The sequence below is a fragment of the Falco biarmicus genome, chromosome 4, assembly GCF_023638135.1.
Source record: "Falco biarmicus isolate bFalBia1 chromosome 4, bFalBia1.pri, whole genome shotgun sequence".
Taxonomy (NCBI): Eukaryota; Metazoa; Chordata; class Aves; order Falconiformes; family Falconidae; genus Falco; species Falco biarmicus.
The window spans coordinates 46545550-46564948 of NC_079291.1; the positions used below are offsets into that span (position 1 = coordinate 46545550).

Here is a 19399-nt window from a genome sequence, read left to right on the forward strand (position 1 = left end):
AGATACACTCACTCAAGAAAACAAAACAAAAAAATTCACACCCATGATAATTACCAAGAGCTAGTAACAGTTCTATGGGTATGTCATCAACATAGCTGTATTCTCCTATTTAGATAATTAATGTCTTTGAAGTATACTAGGACATTTAATTATAAGTATCTCTGCTCACACACTATTCTTTGTTGAGGCACTGCTTTGGCTAGGAAGTTCACATTTCCTAACAATTTAAATATGCCTTATAAATGTTGATATGAGGTGCTTCAAATACAACTTTGTTTTGACTTTTTGAAGAGAGTTTAAAAAATAGTTATATACACAGTAACTTTCCATAACCATTTTTTTGTTAATTATCTACAGTCTCAAAAAAACCCTTAAGTTTCTATTTCTTACCTAAGAGAATCTAGAGGATGAGGACGCAGTGTGTGTCCTAACTCCTTCCCTTTCAGAAAAATACAGGGAAAACAAGTATAGTTTTCTTTGGTTTGCTTGGAAGCCATCAAATTAGGATGTCTGTAGAGCTATGCATGCTTCCTTTCTGAAACATAAGTTACTGAACATGTTCAAAAAGCATCACTGTCTTACCTTTTCAGCAGGGCATTTTGTCCCAAATAACTAAAGCTACCTCTGCTCTGCTTTTCCAGCTGTTGTTCTTTCAGTCTAGAATCTGAATTTCCAGTTAAGGAAAAACAAAAGCAACACCTCAAAAAACACAAAACAAAAGGCCACATAACTTTGTGTTTGGTTTTTTTTTGGTTGGTTTTTTTTTTTTTTTTTTTTTAATCTTTCACAAAGGATAAAAAAAATCCAATCCATCTACTACTTTATTCAGGCTGTTATGAATTAAAATGGATTTGTTAGCCGAATCTGTATTACTGTATTAACAGTGGTCTATTGTTTGGTTCTCAAAATTACAGCACTAAGGATGCATTTTGCTCAAAAACAGGATTTTGAGATAATGCAGGGGATGTTTAGCATTGCGTACGAAATGTCATTACATTTTGAAGGGTGATTTTTTTTTCTTTCTTAGAGATGCATATGTATCCTGATAGTTTTTAGTTTCTCAGATTTAGCAACAGACTTGGCAACAGCTACAATGTGTTTACCCTAGAAACTTGGGAGCTAAATCAACTGTCAGAACACAGTTGATAACTTCAAGTCCCTCTGTCTGTGTGTCAAAGAGCTTTTTACTATAGTCTTTACCTCCAAGCAAATCCACTAACTGAAATTATGACTAAGCAGAAAGGTATACTTTACTTGTTAATAGAATCAACATCACTTTAAGGTCCTTAGCTGTCACTTTTAAGTTACTATATCCTTATCATCAGTTGCGTATTTTAGAACTCAGATAAATGTAGCGATTTCGTTTTTCCTTCACAAGACTTACAGAATGTTGCTGCTCAACTGTAGGTTCCAATTGTACTAATGAAGATGCACTATTTTCCATATTTATTCTTTGTAGGAAGAGGATGGAATAATGATAAGGTGAAAGGGAAACAAAATAAGATTCCTTTTTGTGCATCAAAACACTAATTAGTCATTTAAATATCTTGTAACTTGATGCTTGAATATTAAATCTCTTTGATTGCGTTTTTCTCTAGGGAAAGTTACTTAGTCAAGAGGAGAGCTCTTAACTCCAAATACGTGTTCATTTAAAATTACATTTATGCAAAACTCAAGGCAATGTTAGAATTCTATTTATAAAATAGTTATAAATGCTTGCTCACACTAGTTGAAGCCATCCCCCCCCCCCAGATTCTTATACATACTTTGCCATCTGTTTGTAAAGAAATGGATAGTACAAAATACCTGTTATTTTTGTAAGTATTGGGAAGAAATCTTCTAATACAAGTCTTCAACTGCTGCAAAACACTAGCAACTCCCAACTTCCCTAAACCCTGCACAGCGTGAAGTTTGGGAAACAGGATGCAGTAGGGTATTAAATCTATAAGGTTTATTATAACTTGAGTCAACTACCATGCCTCTTTGTCAACACCAATATAAAACTGAAGAGAAAAATTTTGGCGCAACAATAGGGAAGGAAGAAATTCAGCAAACGTCCAGAAATAAGAAGGGGGAAGAGTTTAACATCAACTATTTTATGCAAAAAGAACTGAAAAGAATTCAGGAAGACACCCGTGTTTACTTATGGCAAACAAATTTCTCTTGGGGGTGTGTGTACACATTTTTTTTAAAGCAAAAGCATGAGCAAACTGTGGAGAACGTCTACTTAACCCCTACAGCTCTGAAGTTTAACCCTCAAAGCTAGACTGAGTAAACAAAAGTGTCATGTTAACCACAGAAATAAGTCTTACAATTAACATTTGAAAATTTACTCTTGCTCAGAACTACTTTTCCTTAGCTAGGACATGTGTCTCTGTGTTTATGGAGGCTATATAGTTACCCAATGTAATTTTCTAGCCTGAAAACTTGTAACTGCCACGCAAACAGTAAAAGAGAAAGATAGCAACCTGACATTTCTACATAAATGCACGCATGCACTCTTGCTCACTTTAACTGAGAAATAAACTCGGCAAGGAAGCATATAGCAAATATAACAAAATTTTAAGTTCTGCTACACATGCAAATTAAGGGTGCTCTCACATTCGGAATCTACAGGTACCAACTCAGAATACATCTACTGCATCAAAAGGAACATGAGCATCTAAGCATAGCTACCTACTGCTTAAATATTACTAAAAGGATGGCCACACCAAAATTTTGAGCGCCTTCACATCACAAAAACAAACAGCACCAAAACAAAACCATAAAGAAACCCCACGTTTCACATTATACATTTTAGTGGATGTTTAAAGCAACTTATTTGCACAGGACTTGGAAATATTATGTTAAAATGGTAGATAGGCAGGTACACTAGAAAAGCCTCAGAGAGTAGTTACTAAATAGACAACAACGTGCCCAGTACTACTCTTCAGGCTGAACGATTTCTAGAGACATTTCATAAAAATTCACAGAATCTGTTAACTTCCAGCAATAGCGGCACAAAGAGAAGACTACATTTGAAGAAGAGATGTGTAGTTTAAGTTTTAAAGAAGTAACTCAAAGTTTGCTGGTCTTGAAATGCAAACAGGAACTTTACAGCCCGTCACGTTCGAAGAAGCCTGACAGCTAGCAGAAGTCAAGACTATGAAATTGTCGAATTTGTTCTTATCACTAGATTTCAAAACCTGTTCACATAAGTGTATTTCTACAGTTCTATTTGCTGTGCTTAATGCACAAATGAAGAAAACTGATTATACCAAAGAAATAACTAAAGATCTGCAAACACTGAAAACAAGTTACCCACTTCAGAAGAGGTCTTCAGCAATAACAGCTATTGAATGTTATATCTGTCTTGGAACACGCTGAGTGAATGATTAAGTTATCCTGAAGTCTGAAAAGGTTTGTTTCATTCTCCACTAAGACAGCAAAACTGAGAGGGAACCGATAGGCTTTTGGCCTCCGAAGATGGATTTTCTTACTCGGAGTAGTACTTCAGTACTGACTTTTGCATTTCCATGCAGCGAATATCACAATTTTCCTCACACCACGCCTGCCTGAAGGCACTTGCAGGATTTTCAAATAAAAGCAAACACAAACCCTTCCACTTCCCATCTCTGGCGGCAAACTCCCGCACCGCAAAAAATCCCAAAACAAAACGCCCAAACCAAAGCAAAACAACCCACCCACCCGCTACGAGCAACACCGAGCGCTGCTGCCGCTGGAGCAGCCCCGCGGCCGAGCCGGGCGGGCGGCGGTACCGCCCGTCAGGAGGAGGCACGCCGCCGCCACACGTGCGGGGGGATGCCGGCTGACAGCCCCGCCGCCCGCCCCCGGCCCGGCCGCTGCTCCCCGCTCCCCCAACAGGGCGGCCCGGGCCGGCGCGCGCTCCCGCGCCGGCAGCCACAACTTCCGAGCGCCACCCGCCGCCGAGCGCCCCCTGCGGCGGCGGCCGGCTCGGCAGCGCCACCCGGTGGGGCAGAGCGGGCACGGCGCCGCCGAAGCCCGTCTCCGCGCCGCTGCCGCACAAGGCCCGGCCCAAGAACCAAGAGACAAAATGGCGGCCGCCCGCGGTATCACGTGACCCCCTTTGTGCCTTTCGGGGCCTCGTCGAAGGCCGCCGGCTACCGCGGGGCGCGGGCTGGGGGAAGAGGGGGCCGCAGGAAAGCGCTGGGGAAGGGTGCGGTAAGGGGCCGCCGGGCTCGGCGCCTTCCCTTCCCAGGTCCCGTCCCCCCCCCCTCCCGGCGGGCGGGGAGAGCGGGGAGAAGATGGCGGCCATTTTGTGCTTGCGCAGAGGCGAAGGTGGGGGCCCCGGGTGCGGGGGGGATGGAGGGACCCGGCCGGGGGGGGGGGGGGGGTCTCACGTACCGACTCCTCTTCCTTCTCCATGCCCGTGGGCATCTGCGGCACGGCCCGGTTAATGGAGGCATATTCGGCCAAGTCGGGCAGGTCCTCGCAGCGGAAGACGGGCAGCGGCTTGGACGCGTCCAGCGCCCGGGCCCGGAACGACAGTTTGCTCATGTTAGGCGGCGATGGCGGCTCCGGCTGGGGAGGGGGGGGCGACAGCAAGAGCGCTCCGAGCTGAGAGCCGGACCCCGCCGAGCGCTCTCATGGAGGGACCGGGGCTCCCCCGGCAGGGCGGGGCGCACTCCGACACGGGGCCCGGCGGCGCCGGCTGGCGCGGCTGGGCTGGGCGCTGGCTTCTGTCCTCCGCCGCTCCGGCTCCGCTCAATACGCCACGGCCAACATGGCGGACATTAAACCTCGACTGGCCGCCTCTTTCAGCCAACCCCAGCGCCACAGCCATTCCCACACTGCATCGCGCAGGGGCGCGGGCACAGCGCCGCCCGGGGGAGAGCGCGCGCAGCGCGGGCACGGGAGCGCGGGCTCGGGAGCGCGGCCGAGCTCGCCGCGGCCGGGCAGCGGGCACGGGGCACCGCTCGCGGGGGTGGGGGCGCAGCGGCTCCCCGCGGGTCCCCGTCTCTCGTGGCGGGGCAGGAGGGGAGGGCCTGCTCCTCGGCGTGCTGTCGGGGCCGCTCCGCTCGCCTGCCGCCGAGTTGCGCCGGGGAAGGCGCGCTCCGCTCCTACGGGGGCAAGGCGGTTCAGCTGGCCCCGGGTCCCGCCGCCCCCCGGAGGGGCAGCCTGCCCCAAGGAAGAGCGGCAGCGCCTTTCCCTGACGGCCTCTGCGCGACGGGAAGCCCGGGGAAGGGGAGCGGGAAAGCGCCGGCCCCGACCTTTCCGTTCACCCGGGGGCCGGCCGGGCGTCGGCCCGAAGGACAGCCTTGCCCCGAGCGCTGAGCTCACCCCGGCCCGGCCGGGCGGCGGGGCTGCCCGCTTCGCTTCGAGGGCGGCGGCCTCCGAGCAGCGGCCGGAGCGACGCCCGGCGCGGGGGTCCGACTGCGGGGCGGCCGCGCAGCCGAGGAGCCGCCCAGGGAGGGGGCAGCGCTCCCCGCCTCAGGGCCCGGCCCGGGCGCCGCGGCGGGTGGCAGCCCCTGTCCCGGGCGCCCCGCGGCGCCTTCGGGAGTCAGGCGGCACCCGCTGCCCCCGCCGCGCCCGGGCCCTCCCTGCACCGCGGAACCCAGTTCGCATTCGTATTAAATGAAGGAGACGCACAGGCACCTCCCTGAAAACGCTTAGCACGGCCAGAGGCGGTCATCTCCACAACGTTATTTCTCAGAGGCGTTCAGAAACTTGGTCCGGTAGCGAAGTGCAGGCGCGTGAACCAGTTTAACCCTTGCCTGGATTTAAGTTACGTTACCCGTTCTAGCGAACTCGCTACAGGCAAAGGTTGGAACTAATGTGAGCATGTCTCATTAGGTAGCTCGTTTACATCTCAATGATTCGATTAAATTGGTGCAGTATTCTACTATAAGAGAAGGGTAGGAAATTTGGAATCTCACTTGTCTCAGCGATATCTCCACATGCCGCCCCAGGTCACCACAGCCCAGCCATAATAAAAACGTCAAAAAACGTCTCTCCCAGGCCCTCGCTAGAGCTGTCTAGTTAGGGAACACTTCACGTGCTTATTATGTATGTTATGTTCTTGCATTAAGTAATAATGTAATTCTAGTTCTAGAGTTAAATAAATCCACCTTCTTGAAGTTATGTTTGCTTTCATTAAAAATTGTGGTTTGTTTGACTTTTAAGTATCCCTCTACTTTTAAAGAAAAATACTGTAGTTTTGTGCTGTTATATGAGAATCAGTAGACAGAACTTGTTCTTTAGTACATATTACTCCTGGGAAATAGAAATTTCAAAAGTAGGACATAAATGTAACAAAAGCATTAGAAAAGCTTTAGTTTGCTTAGTAATTTTTAAAATCTGGTATCTCTATAATAGAAGAAAAAGCCATTTATTTTTTTAATAGCATCACCTCTTTAATAATACCACTCATCCTCAACCTTAACCACCTCCTAGCCACTGGATTAAATACTGCTAGATATAGTTGTTAACAGCAATTTAAAGCCAACTATTTGCATGTCTAACTTCCCCATAGGTCTCCCAAACTGTTTCACCTGCAAGTCATTTAGCTTCACAGCCTCTCTGGGACAGGAAATTATATCTGTATTGCAAACGGGTAATGCCGTGGAAAGCAGCTGCTAGGGAGAAAGAGGGTTTTTTTTTGGGTTTTTTTTTTTTTTTTTAACAGGAGGGTTGATTTGCTTTGAGGGTTTTTTTGTTGTTTTGGGGGGTTTGTTTTTTTTCTAAAGGAGAGTGGCATGAACTAAGGAATATCATTGTATTCATTTGTATTTTGGTAGTTATATCGGAACCAAACGTTACAAAATGCATACTGCTTTTTACACTAATTTTAAAGCTTAATGCACGTGCTAGCTAGAAATAGTAATCCTAAAATAAACTGAACATAAAACTACAGTTTTCCACAAATACTGAATAATTTAATTTATCCAACTAACAGACAGGTAAGGTGATGACAAAAAAAACCCCACCAAACCACCCAAACAACATGCTCTCATAGATTGGCTTTGACCTAAAACTCTAAATGAAAATTAAATACCTGGCAGCTAAGCAAAAAATAAGCTATTAAATAAAACTCTCCACTTCCACTGATGAAAGAAAAACAATACAAATGAAAAGCAAGTATAGAAAATATCCTGAACGATAAAGAATATCCAAGTTTAAAGTTATCCTCAATTGACCTTTGCATTTCTAACCCTACCACAGGCTTGCAAAAGTGCAGAACAAGCAAAATGGACAATAGCATTTGGATACAAACAGGACAATATGCATTAAGAAAGAGTTTTGGCCTGAAACTCTTGGACTCATCAGCTTCTAATGTTTTGCCAACAAAATACATTGCATTTAACTGTTTTGTAGAAGTTGATTAGTTCTCAAAATTACCTAAATTAATTTGATATTAAGATGAAAAGTGTGGTATTTGAAAACAGTGTGACATCAGCCCTAAGTTCTGTTCTGTAGAAGCGGGTAACAGGAAAAATGTAAACAGAGAGAACATAAACAGACTGATGTTCCTGTTTTACCTTCCTTTCAGTTAGGATATGCAGATATATTTTGTTTTACCATTTTGTAGCATTTACCAACATGCTTACATTACATTTGTAGACATCACTGCTGCACTATGACAGTAGTTAATGTAAAATTAGTATGTTTTGCATGATGACCAAAATACTCTTTGCCAGCTCTCAGTAAAAGATCAGTGAGTATAAACTCCTTTGTTGTACCAAAGTGCTGTCTGTCCATTTTAAAACCTGGATATTAATGAACTGTGATGTAACTGAAATATAATGAATACAGCATTTCTAACTACTGGGGTGGGTGGGTGTACAAACCACTGAAATTAGATCTTTAACACTGGAGGCATTTATTTCAGGCTCCATCTTTTTATGGTCTCAAAATACTTAATTAAAATGACAAGCTTTACTAAAATGAAATAACTTTGTATACCAGCTATGTAAGTGGTAAATTTCAATATACATTCAGAGTACTCTATTCAGACTGAGCATTAAGGGCAGAGATCCAACAAGCCTGAGCTGTACAGCTACAGAAAGGGATCTTCTGTGTTATCATCTAAATCAGGTTTGTGAAGCGCAAAAACTTAACTTGCTACTTTGGTTTGCAAGTTCCATGTACCATTTGACAAGGTTTTTTATAAATTTTAGCATTTATTTAGTTTTGTGGCTTAAAACTATTTCAGTAGTTTCTTTAAGCATGAGTTGTAGTCTTCTGAACGTGGGTTTAATATTGTCTACCAATGGCAATCATAATCACAAAATAGCGATGCATAAAGGTCGTATAGATTAAACTGTGTGTCATCTGTGGTGTTTTCTGGAATCAAGCAACTCCATATTTTAAGTGTATAAGATTCTAGGAGACAGTTGTTTGACTTCTAAAAAACCTATTTTCTTTAATATATTCTTGGTTTTGTTTTTTATATTAGTTTATCTCTAATTAAGTACTTTATTTCAACCTTTAGCTCCTTTATTTTATGTTGCCTTTATTTAAAGGCTGGTACTACATATATGAGTTTTATATTGTTCTGCTTTTAAGGAAAGACTTTATTTGAGAAAATAAATATCCACAGCAATATGTAGTGTTATACTAACAGTGAACATTTGATGTCATTCCACTCTCCAGCCTCATTGGAAGGGGATAGTGTTTGTTTTTGAGAGTTTTTGAAGCTGTCTTCCTACCTTGTCTTTCCCCCCAAAACAGATACACTGGAATACAGAATCAAACTGGTATTAGAAACCAAGTACATTTGACTCCTTACACACATTCATTTTTTCTAGCCATACTTTTCTTGTACCTACTTAAAACTTTACCAGACAAGAATTAAAAGTAGAACGTTAAAGGTAAAACATTTCTCACTTGCCAACTATTTAAAAATAGTTTTTACGTACAGAAGTTTTTACATACATAATAAAGTATTTTCATAAACTGAGGAATATGCTGAGTACATTAAATGATACACTAACTTGCTTATTCATAAATATTTGCAATATTTCATTTTTCTCACTCTGGGAATACTTAACACCCTGCTTCTCTTAATGTACAGCTCACTAATTCATTGGTAATTTATATAGCAATTTTGTTGACCTGGTTTTTTGCCTTTTATCTCCATAAATGCTGACTACTCTGAACTGATAAAAAGCATCACTGGTGTTTCCTGCCCCCCCCCCTTTCAATAATCACGTATTAAGAAATGACGCGTTATGAAGTTACTATACTTTGATTTCTTTCCCTTACTCTTAGGGTATTTGGAAAGATGTAGGTGGCGCTTTTGTTTTGTAGTAAGCTATTATGGATTCTGTAAGTATATTCCTATTTGCTGGTGATGCTTCTGTTCACATTTGCTTCTCAGCTATCTTTATTTTTTTCTTTATATTTTGTAACATTAGATAGCTGTATTCTTTTAGATCATCTCAGTGAGCTACCTGGAGTTTGAATTAAAATGAGGTAAGTGTAGGCAAATATGACATTAGAGGTTCTTCATTATTTTATAAAATGGCGCATTAGACTAGTAAGTAGATGCATATAGAAATTATCTTAACAGCAGGAAGATTTCAACCATAAATGAACTGATGTAATTCATAGTGAATTTCACCTTATTTGCTGGTGTCAACTTGTCTGTTTTAAAAGAGATAATGGAACTGTCAAACACTGAAAGAGTTCAGACCCCATACTACAAAACCGGTGTAGAACACATTTGTGGTAACTTCTGCCACTTTTTTTAAAGATAACTTAGTGTTTCATAGCTTTGGCATCTCAAAGAATGGGCTGATATATTCACTTAAGTTATTTTAGGTGTTCGTGGTTGAGATGTGTTAGGTACTTCTCAAGGCTCTTCCCATGAGACTATCACTTTCTCATATATTGCCTTTGTTAACAGTATCAGTTTAAGATACTGTGGTCCGGCTTTCTGCGCTGCCATTTGTTCTTTCTCCTCTCTAGCTGCACTGCCCCTTCATTTGTATCAGCACCCTTGCTCACGAAGCTGCACCAAGTGGGAATTTGATCAGATACTTTAACAACTCAGTAAAAAACCCCAACTACATAAATCAGAAGCAACTTAAAAAGAGCCATGCTAGAAGTTATATTCCCTCACTAGCTAGTTTACTGCCACTGCCCTTTTCTTTCACATGATACAGTTTGTGAAGGCTACAGAATATAGTAGTCTGGAATGATAAAACCTGTGCAAAACCATGTGAAAATGATCAAACTGTATATGCAGTTTAATATACACTCAAAGCAGTAATACACCATCATATGCTATATATAAAAACCTTTGCATACAAGACTAGTGTCTAAACTAGCCTGTAAAGGAAGGATTTCTTATTTTCTTTCAGACTGCTAACGTATCACTTCGTATGGGTGGGGCTTTACAGTTTCAAGTACATCTATAACAGGCAACATTTTTCTATATGAGTGGAAGGATTTTAATGCTGATTTAATGGTGTAGTCTTATTTGGGGAATGGGTTGCCAGCCATACATATTCAACAGTAGGTATGCATACTGGATGAGTCCAGCATCCTCAGGGAAATTAAGCTGAGCCTCAAAGGCATTATGCCAACGAGCTACATCCAAAAGAGGAGGAAAAGTCACTAGCCAGCAATTCTACTGAGAAGAAACAAAGCTGAGAGAGAAGCAGCAAAAGCTGTTACCACATGTCTACTTTTGCAGCTGTAGCTAAGCTCTTAAAGATGGTGGAGGCAGCTGCTTCCATAGGAGGTGCAGAAAGACTGCAAGAACTAATGTCTTAGGATTATTATTTTACAGACTCAACCTCTGTCCCAACATCACCTGTACAGATAGGAGCCCATTTTGCCTTTCTCTTACCTAAAATGTATCTGAAGGCACTAAGGGTTTGTGGGAGTTTTTTAGTACTGTCAGAAAGGAATTAGCTTCCTTTATATAGCTTGTTCAGGAGATTTAAGTTTGTATGTGTATAGGGAAAACACATAACAGTAGAAGCAGCTATTCTGTTAGATATAGCAGTGAAAAAAAGATAAAAATTGTATTGAGACCCTTCTGTATGGAAATATATCTTTCCCTGTTTAAGTTTCAATGGATCCAGAATAGTTATCCTAAGAATTGTAAGGGTTAAAAGACAAGTGATTTCTGTTTCTTCTTCCATTTCATTCCATAATATGTATTCCTTCCAAAATATTAGGTTAGACGCACCTTGAATTCTTGCTTTAGTAATCTTCTCCAGCAACTTGTTTCACAGAATAATCTTATAGGATTAAGTAGTAAGAGAGACAAAGTTTTAAGGAGTACCCTTTTGCAAAGTTAAAAAAAAAAAAGGGGGAGTGGTGGCCAAAAAAAAAAATGCAGAAGTTTCTGACTTCATGCTCCAGGTTTTTTTAAAACCTTTATCTAAAACATTTTCTATTCTGAAATACAAGACAATAATAATATTAAAATCAATTTATTCTTTTTTCATGCTAATCACTCTAAAACATTATGATAAACAACATTTGAGCTGGGCAGACAGGCTAGCCACCTCTTACTTAGGCATGGACTTCTGCAAACATTGGTTTATAACACATGAATAATTTCTGAGTCAAGTGAGGTTAATCACATGGTTATGCATTTCCAGTAGAAGATTTTTGCCCTTCTGCTGGCTCTTATCCTTTTTTTTGCTGGAAATGCAAAGGATCAAGGGGTTTTTTTTGGAAGCCAAATACAAACAAGAAAAAGTAAACAAAAACCGAATCAAACGCAGCCAACCAACCAACAAAACTCAAACCAAATTTACAAAGTCTCAAAAGTCTCACATCCTCTTGCCAATGCAACTCTTAATTCATTAATCAAAGAGATTAGTCTAGACTACTTTTATATTCTGCATAGGATAAGGTGAAAGGCTAGAAATGTAAAACAAATCGAGAAATTATTGTTGTACATAGATCCGTTGTACATAGATGGTAGGCACAGTGATGCACACTGTCCTGAATCCTTCAATTGACCTTTTTTTCAATTAAGCTAGAAATAAACAAAAAACCGCACACCACAAACACACACACCGCACCACCACATAAACCTTAGGCTGCCACAGTGCTCACACACTAAGCCGGGATAAAGGACTAAACTGGGGACAAGCTACATTCCTCTGCATAAATTTAGAAAGTTTACTACTACACCATCAAATGCATGGCTCTATGTATGTGCAAATATATAGCATATTCAATCTAGGTAAACTCATATGTTCTAACTTTTAAAATATTTTTTAAATAAATAATTAACATTAATACCTTCCACTCCCAAGACAGGATTTCTATCCTGCAAGTCAATATCTGAAAATTGTTTCAAGTGCTTTAGAGTTTCCTGATGGCATATTCAAGTATTTGCAAAACTTCAGAATTGCATTGCTGATGTTAAATAATGTAGTTATAGTCTGTTATCTACTCTATAATGTCAAATGCTTTAAATTGCAGTTTCTGAATCAGAACGAAAAGTAGTATTGTGTGCTTGCCTCTGACAATTCAGAAAAACATTGATTTATATCTAGGTAGGAATTATCTAAGCTTCAGAAGTCTTTTGGTGCAGAAAAGTATACTTGCATCTTGGAACGAAGAGGCATTTCCTGATGTGTGTGATGCATATGGAGTAGAAGTAGGGGGTGGTCAAGATATATATATATTTATTTTTTTTAATGTGTTAGTGGAATATACCTACATACCTACAGTATAACTAAACTCTTATGAATTCCAGATCAAGTTAATAGGATTGTATTATTAAGTACTTAACACAGGCTATACCACCTCTACTTAAGGTAAATAAATTTCTCCAAAGAAAGGAAAAAAACATAAATAGATCAGCTTTTGGATTTCAGAAGTCTGATGGTATTAGTTTGCAAGCACACAAAAATTCTTTCAACCTCACGTGGATTTCTTTACACTACACACTGTATTTTGAAATATACTTCTAAATCGACCATGACAGGATGTTATAAAGATATTGTCTCCTGGGATACAAACTAATCATGATCGTATTTATAACCAAACACTTCTATAAACACTTCAGAAAGCTCAAATAATATTGCTGTATTAGTGGGAAAAAAAGCTAATTAGTAAGTTTGAAAATACATATCCAGCAGAAGAGGCTAGATCTGAATACTGAACTGATCTGGTAAGACTGTTTTTATTTTATATATATATATATATATATAATATATACACACACATGTATATATATTTGAATGATAGAATCAGGCATAAAAATTAAAAACTGTTTGGTTTAACTTGGAGAAAATACATTTTCAGAGGTTTTTTGACATTTAGAGAATGAAAAAAACTTGCAGGAGGTGGGCAGATGTTGAGAGGGAAAGTGTTTTTGTTTAGATGGAAATATGAAGTTGTCCTGAGAAGAAAGATTGAGAAATCATATTATATAGTTTTCTCTATGTCACTAAGGTAAGTGGGCACAGAAAACTCAATCTGATGTGATATCACTGGCATTTTTTGCATTTTCTTCCTCCTCCCAGCCCCCCCCAAATGAAATCCTCAAGTCTGCTGTAAGGGCAACCTGAGAAATACAACCAAGTAGAAAGCAGTTTTCTCAGATCATTTAGAGTACAAGCAGTCAGGTCTTTCAGCCCCTCACCTCTCTCCATGCAGACACTCCATTTTTATTCTCTTATTAAAACAGTGCATTTTACAGTTGTTTTGTAGTCAATGGGCTCGCAGATAAGTGATCAATAGAAGGTCAATCTGTTATTTAACTTGAAATTTAGACAAAATATGTAAATATCTATAATGAAAAGCAAGAAAGGCTTTGAAAAACAGAGGATGTTGCAAATAGTTCATGGCCCTGAGGGAAGGAATAGACACCATAAATATGTCAAGCTGGGGCATAACAAGATAAACTCAAGGAGAACCAAACAGTCAATGAGACCAAACAGAAAACTGCTTGAACTGTGTGAACTCTCCTAATCAGCCTAACTAAAAGATCCACCCTCGAGCCAAGGAAGCCCCCTACTAACAAAGCCCCCTCCCCACAGAAAATGCACTGTGAAAAAAAGAATGCTGTACCTCTAAATGGAGACGAGGCTCCTAAGAAACAATGAGAATTGTGACTAAATGTGATTGTAAACAATTGTTCAAAGTGTATAAAACGTTTGACTATGTGTTTAGAGGTGTGCTAGCTTTGTAGATTTACCACCTAGCACCCACCTCTGCGCAGATCCAGTAACTGATACCTCGGCTCTGTGTACCAGCCTGGCTCCCTGCACACCGGGTGACCAGCTCCGCTTGTGAGGCAACAGCTTGGCACTTGATCTGCCCAGGAGAAGAGGACAAACCACTGTCGTTAACACAGGGCCCTGTGCACAAGCCAGGTGCTGGTCACGAGTGCCAAGTCTGCTGAAATTCATCTGATTTGTAAGAAAACTCAGGAAGAGTTAGCACAAAAGGACATGACCTAAAAAGCCGGGGAGAACGTACAAGTCAGGAAGGAGAACAGTTTCTCACGTTCAAGTAGCTCATCTGAAAGTCTGCTTGACTAGAGCTTCCAAGTTCCACAGATTCCTGCATTACCCAATTTTTAACTTGGAAATTGATTCAGAGATGACAAAAGAAATCAGAATACTTTCTTATGGAATCTTCATTCATTCCGTGCAGAGTCATGTATTTTTTTTCCCTCTGTTATACAGCATGGCTTCTCCTTAAAATATGCTAATTGTGGCACTTTTCTTGAATTTTAAATACACAATCACATTGTCTAAAGGCATCAAGATATTCTATATCGTATAGATAGGTACCTTTGAGACCATCACAACTGGCATAACTGCTCTGCATTATAACATTTTAAATTAAATTTTGTATTTTCTTAAGAAAAAAACTCTCTGAACCAATTCATCCAGGTAACACGCCCTATCTATACCTGGCATTACAGATGAAAAGCTATCAGGTAAAATGACCCTTTGAAGAAATTATCCTTTCAGACATCAGGTTATGGCAGCACCAAGATTCCTAGTAAACACATACAGGACCTCAAGGATGCCTGTAATGCTGAAAGGCACAGATCTGAGTCACCTATTCTTTTACTCTGAGCAAACATGGAAAACTCTTTTATTTGTGTTAATCAATATTCAGGATGTACACACCTGTGAGGCCAGGGGCATCTTGCATCCATTTAGCAAGTTTCTTAAACATCTGAAGGGGAGAGAGGATTAAAGAGCTAACTTTTCATTGCCTAAATCACGCACAAGTTAGTATAAGTAATCATTGGGGCATGGGATTTATCTGATTAAGTAAGAACATTCACATCTGAGCTAGTCATACTAGGCAGATGGAGATCTGATCAGGATACTCAGTGAAGTTTAAAAGCTGGTTCATATTGCAGCAGAAATCCAGTATTTTTTGGTTTGTTTGTTTTTTTTTTTGTGAGGGGACTTTTTGTTATTAGTTTTTTTAAAGGTGTGATTTACTTGACCTGTTTCTTCTCAATGACTATGCTTACAGATTTAACAATACCCATCTAAAGTATGGTGAAGCAAGTTTTACATCAAGGGTTTACAATACAGTGCTTCCAATTTATTCAGAAGCATAGTTTACTGTTACACCATGAAGCATGAGTTAACACCACCTGACAGGCTCATTACCTAGTTATCTAACCATACACTTGTAAGCACAGGTCCCAAAGAAAAACCAAAATGGAACCTGACAAGAAGTGGACTGCCCTGGAAGGAACAAGTCCTTGATTCTGCTCCCTCTTCCTGGGGCTTCCTACATTTTGCATTTAAACATTATTAACTAAAAACCATGAAACAGACCTCAGAGCAGGGATGAGATCCGACCCGCGTTTTTCCCTCTTCCTCTGGGAATCCCAGTGCTCAACACATTGTAATATCTAACTCCTTTTATCTTTCCCTAGCTAAAGTGATCCAGATTGTCTTCAACAACAGAAGATGGACAGTCAGCCTCCCATCTTTTGAGACCTTTTGCTCCAGGTTTGAATTCCCACAGACTGCAGAAGGCCTAGCATTTACAGTTCTTGCTATTTTTACTGGTGCTCAAACCAACAGACACTGGCATCTGTAACTACTGTTTTCTATTGTATGGTATTGTATGCCGTTGAGCAACTTTCCATTTACCGTCTGGGCCCTCTACAACAGCATCTCAACTCCCTGCACAACTAGTGAAGACTAGTACTCACATGCTATTTGGCAGTTCCTATCTCTTTCTGTTTGACAGAGATAAGCAGAAAGAATAATTTTTAGCAAACTTACTTACTTTTTAAGCACTGTCATACCTACTTTAAGGGTCAAATTCTGACCACCGATTTTAGGCTCTAGCTATTATCAGTAGGGAATTTATGAAAAAAACCCTTCCTATTAAGGAAGTTTGTAGTGTTGGTACTATCTTGCTGCTGGGGCCAAAGGATGGTCGGGTGGTAACACAATATCCTGGAAACATGACTTAACAAAGGATCTAAAGAAGCCTATGGGAGCTGAAGCCACTGGTATGCAGTCAGTCATATGTGTCCAAGGCATACTTTGTTGCTCAAAACAGCAAGCCAGAGAAATAATGTTTGAAAGCATTGATATTTGCCCCTTGACACCCCCACCCCCCACCCCTATATTTACTAAAGCATTTAAAATCTAAGATTGTCTCAAGGATTTGGACCTCTTCACTATAACATGAATTAACTTCTCAAGCTGTTTGATAAAAGAAGAAAAATATGAGGAATGCTAAAAGGTGGAAGGATGCGCTAGCCATGTGGTTGCCTCTGGCATATAGGAGGTAGAGCAGATTATTTCGTAACACTGAAAAGCCATGCAAATACCAGTCTGGAAGAGGTGAGGAGGAACCTAACATTCTAGAAGATGAAAGTCTGAAACGAGCAAGAAATATATCATCCTTTGTTCACAGCTGGGAAACGTGACCCTTGAAGCAAGTTTTAAAAAAATTATTAATCCCTGTAACTTGATGCTGACGTGTGATGTGAAGTACTACAGATAGCAAAGTCATGACATAAGAAAGGTGAGAAACAAGACTATGTCACAAGGTTTAGAACATAAAGACACCTTTTCACCCCATCCTGAAACCTTGTTGAGTGTTGGATCAAGGAAATAATAAACAGTTTAGAATCCTCAAAAGGGAACAGCCAGGAGTCCCAAACGCTAAGGTACGTTATCACCATAGGAAAATAGAGAACACAGTGATATATGAGTGAATGAAGCAGGAGTTATGGCTTTCGTTTGAGCCAAGTCACAAATAATGTTCTTTTATACCACTAGCACACATCTGGGGAACTGTCTTCACATTATTATTGGCTAACTTTGGAAGCTGGTTAAATCTGCCTGGGATCTACACATCTGCGCTTCTATGACAATTTTAGACAGAGTGCCATCTTTACCCTGTGCCTCTTACTTGAGTATATAATACTAGTAACATTAGGAGCAGGAAGAATGTCATGAAGGCACACAGAGCATTTTGGTCAGTCAGGATGAGTTAAGATCTTGGAAAAGATTATTTGGTTTGCAGTAGGATGCTATACTTCAGATAGTTTTAACCCAAGAGAGCCAAATATCTTTGAAAGGTGTATGAAGTCTATATGGAGTTTCTAGGTAAAAGGGAAGCTATATTAGGAGAAAAATATATTAGTTTTGCCATTTTAGAAAGGAAGGGATATATAGGCGACAAAATGAAGAAACCCACAAAGAAAGAAAAAAAACCCCACCAACCACAAAACAAAAAACCCTTATGTTTTAGGTCCTGGTATTCCACAGACAGACATTTCAGAAGGAGCAGAGCCGGGAAAAACACAATCCCAACAGACCTGCCCATCAGTAATGACTCTTCCAGGCATTTCTGCACAAGATGCAGAAGGTAAATTAGTTGCTATTCAGCTCTGAAAGGATGCTAAATCTTAATCCATTCTTATTCCTTATTGGCAACACATCTGCTGGCAACTATTTCTTGTTCAACAATGGCTCAGAAAGGAAGCAGGAGAGAAGTGAGAAAACTGCTGAATTGCAAAACAGCAGCATTTCACTCCTCTCTTCTTATGACTTCCTGGTAGTAGTAAGAGCAGACACTTTCATCAGATGCAACATCAAAGTTGCAAAACCATAACCAATGTTAATGAGTAGCCCCAGCTGAATGAGAAAGAGAAGAGCAAGTGTGAAGCAAGTTCTGTTCAGCATTCTTGTTCTTGCTGACTTTACTGAGCTAGAAGCTGACTCTGAGCAGCGACATCACAAGTAATCAGCTCATTCATGGCCTGTGTGCACAGGCTGCAGTCACAAGAAATCATCACTTTCATAGTCCAGGATGACAAGAGGAGCAGAAACATGAAATTACCTTCAGCTTATCATTTGCTCAGTACTGTTGTCTATGGGTGAGCAAACTGAATGTTGGTCTACATGACGTAAAGAAGAAAATGAAAGTTGTATCAGAATTACTCAGATGTAAATAACCCAGTGATTGCCTAAGATTTATAATCATTGTAATAGATTCAATGATTGGCTCTACTTCCAGTGGCATAACCCGAAATTCCAACCTTGTGACCCAGTGATCAAGTCTCAGAGATGGAAGATGTCCAAAATCCACGTTTTCTAAGAGGGTCCATATCTTGATACTTGTTCTCAAGACCTAAGAGTTGTACCAGGACACAGAAGATGTAATGGTCACATTGCACTGTCATAGGCCAACAGCACTCTATGCTCTAGCCAAGACTTCATAAAAGCACATCTTGTCTGACACAGAAGAGATGCTAAAAGCTGACTGCTCTCTTGGATATTGATGTCTCTTACCAGAAGAAGGTTACAAGATATATTTACCTGACAGAAGTAAATTTTACCTAAAAAAAAAAAAAAAAAAAAGAGAAAGAGAAAAAAGAAGAAAAAAAGGAGACAATTGCAGGTATCTACTTGAAGTTGTCTTTCAGTTTCCATGAAATAAAGTAACTTCATGAGCAAACTTTCCTTAAAAACAAAATCTAAATGCATTTCTGAAAAGTCAAATGCTGATGAGAAAAGACTGTTTCAAACTGTCTAGCATTTCTCAAATTTATTCTTTGAAAATAGTGAAGACATCGGAATGTAAAACAGATGTAAAGGTCTCTTAAATTTGTCAGTTTCATATCACTCCAAAATAATAGGCCCATTGATTCCTTAAAAATGTGCTACATTTAATGTTAAATTTATTCCCGAACCTGTTGAGTTTTCTAATATATGCCTAGATCACAGGCTTGACTATGTCTTCCCACCCATCTTCTTAGACCATTAATCACTTCTGTTTTCTTAAGCATCTAATATGGATGTTAGCAGAAAGCCTTCTAAAACATTTGCACTTAGAACTGAGGTGATCTGTAGGTTGTAACAAAAGAAAACGACATATATTAAAATATATATATATATACTTTTATAAATACATGGAAAACACGAGCTCCACTTAGCAACAGGAAAGAAAAAAT

The 19399-nt window shown here is 40.4% G+C and overlaps 2 protein-coding genes across 11 annotated transcripts in view; one reads left to right on the forward strand and one right to left on the reverse strand.

Annotated features, from left to right (window-relative positions):
• The window catches only part of EPC1 (enhancer of polycomb homolog 1), a 68063-nt gene that overhangs the window by 46167 nt on the left and 2497 nt on the right, over window positions 1–19399 (reverse strand). For 9 of the 10 annotated variants that reach the window (XR_008821235.1, XR_008821234.1, XR_008821233.1 and 6 more), the window contains exon 1: window positions 4366–4798. The exons of the other annotated variant lie outside the window; for it this stretch is intronic. Coding sequence is in view for 6 of the 9 variants with exons in the window: in XM_056334418.1 (XP_056190393.1) it covers window positions 4366–4518 (153 nt within the window). In the remaining 3 variants the exon portion in view is untranslated. Of the gene's footprint in view, window positions 1–4365; window positions 4799–19399 lie in introns of those variants that run through there. 10 annotated transcript variants of the gene reach the window in all.
• LOC130147278 (translation initiation factor IF-2-like) lies at window positions 4745–5599 on the forward strand. The gene has a single exon (XM_056334177.1). It carries the CDS (start codon window positions 4745–4747, stop codon window positions 5597–5599), a length of 855 nt encoding a protein of 284 aa, XP_056190152.1.

Coding starts and splice junctions, on each gene's coding strand:
- LOC130147278 (XM_056334177.1), top strand. CDS start 4,745: ATGGCGGACATTAAACCTCGACTGGCCGCCTCTTTCAGCCAACCCCAG.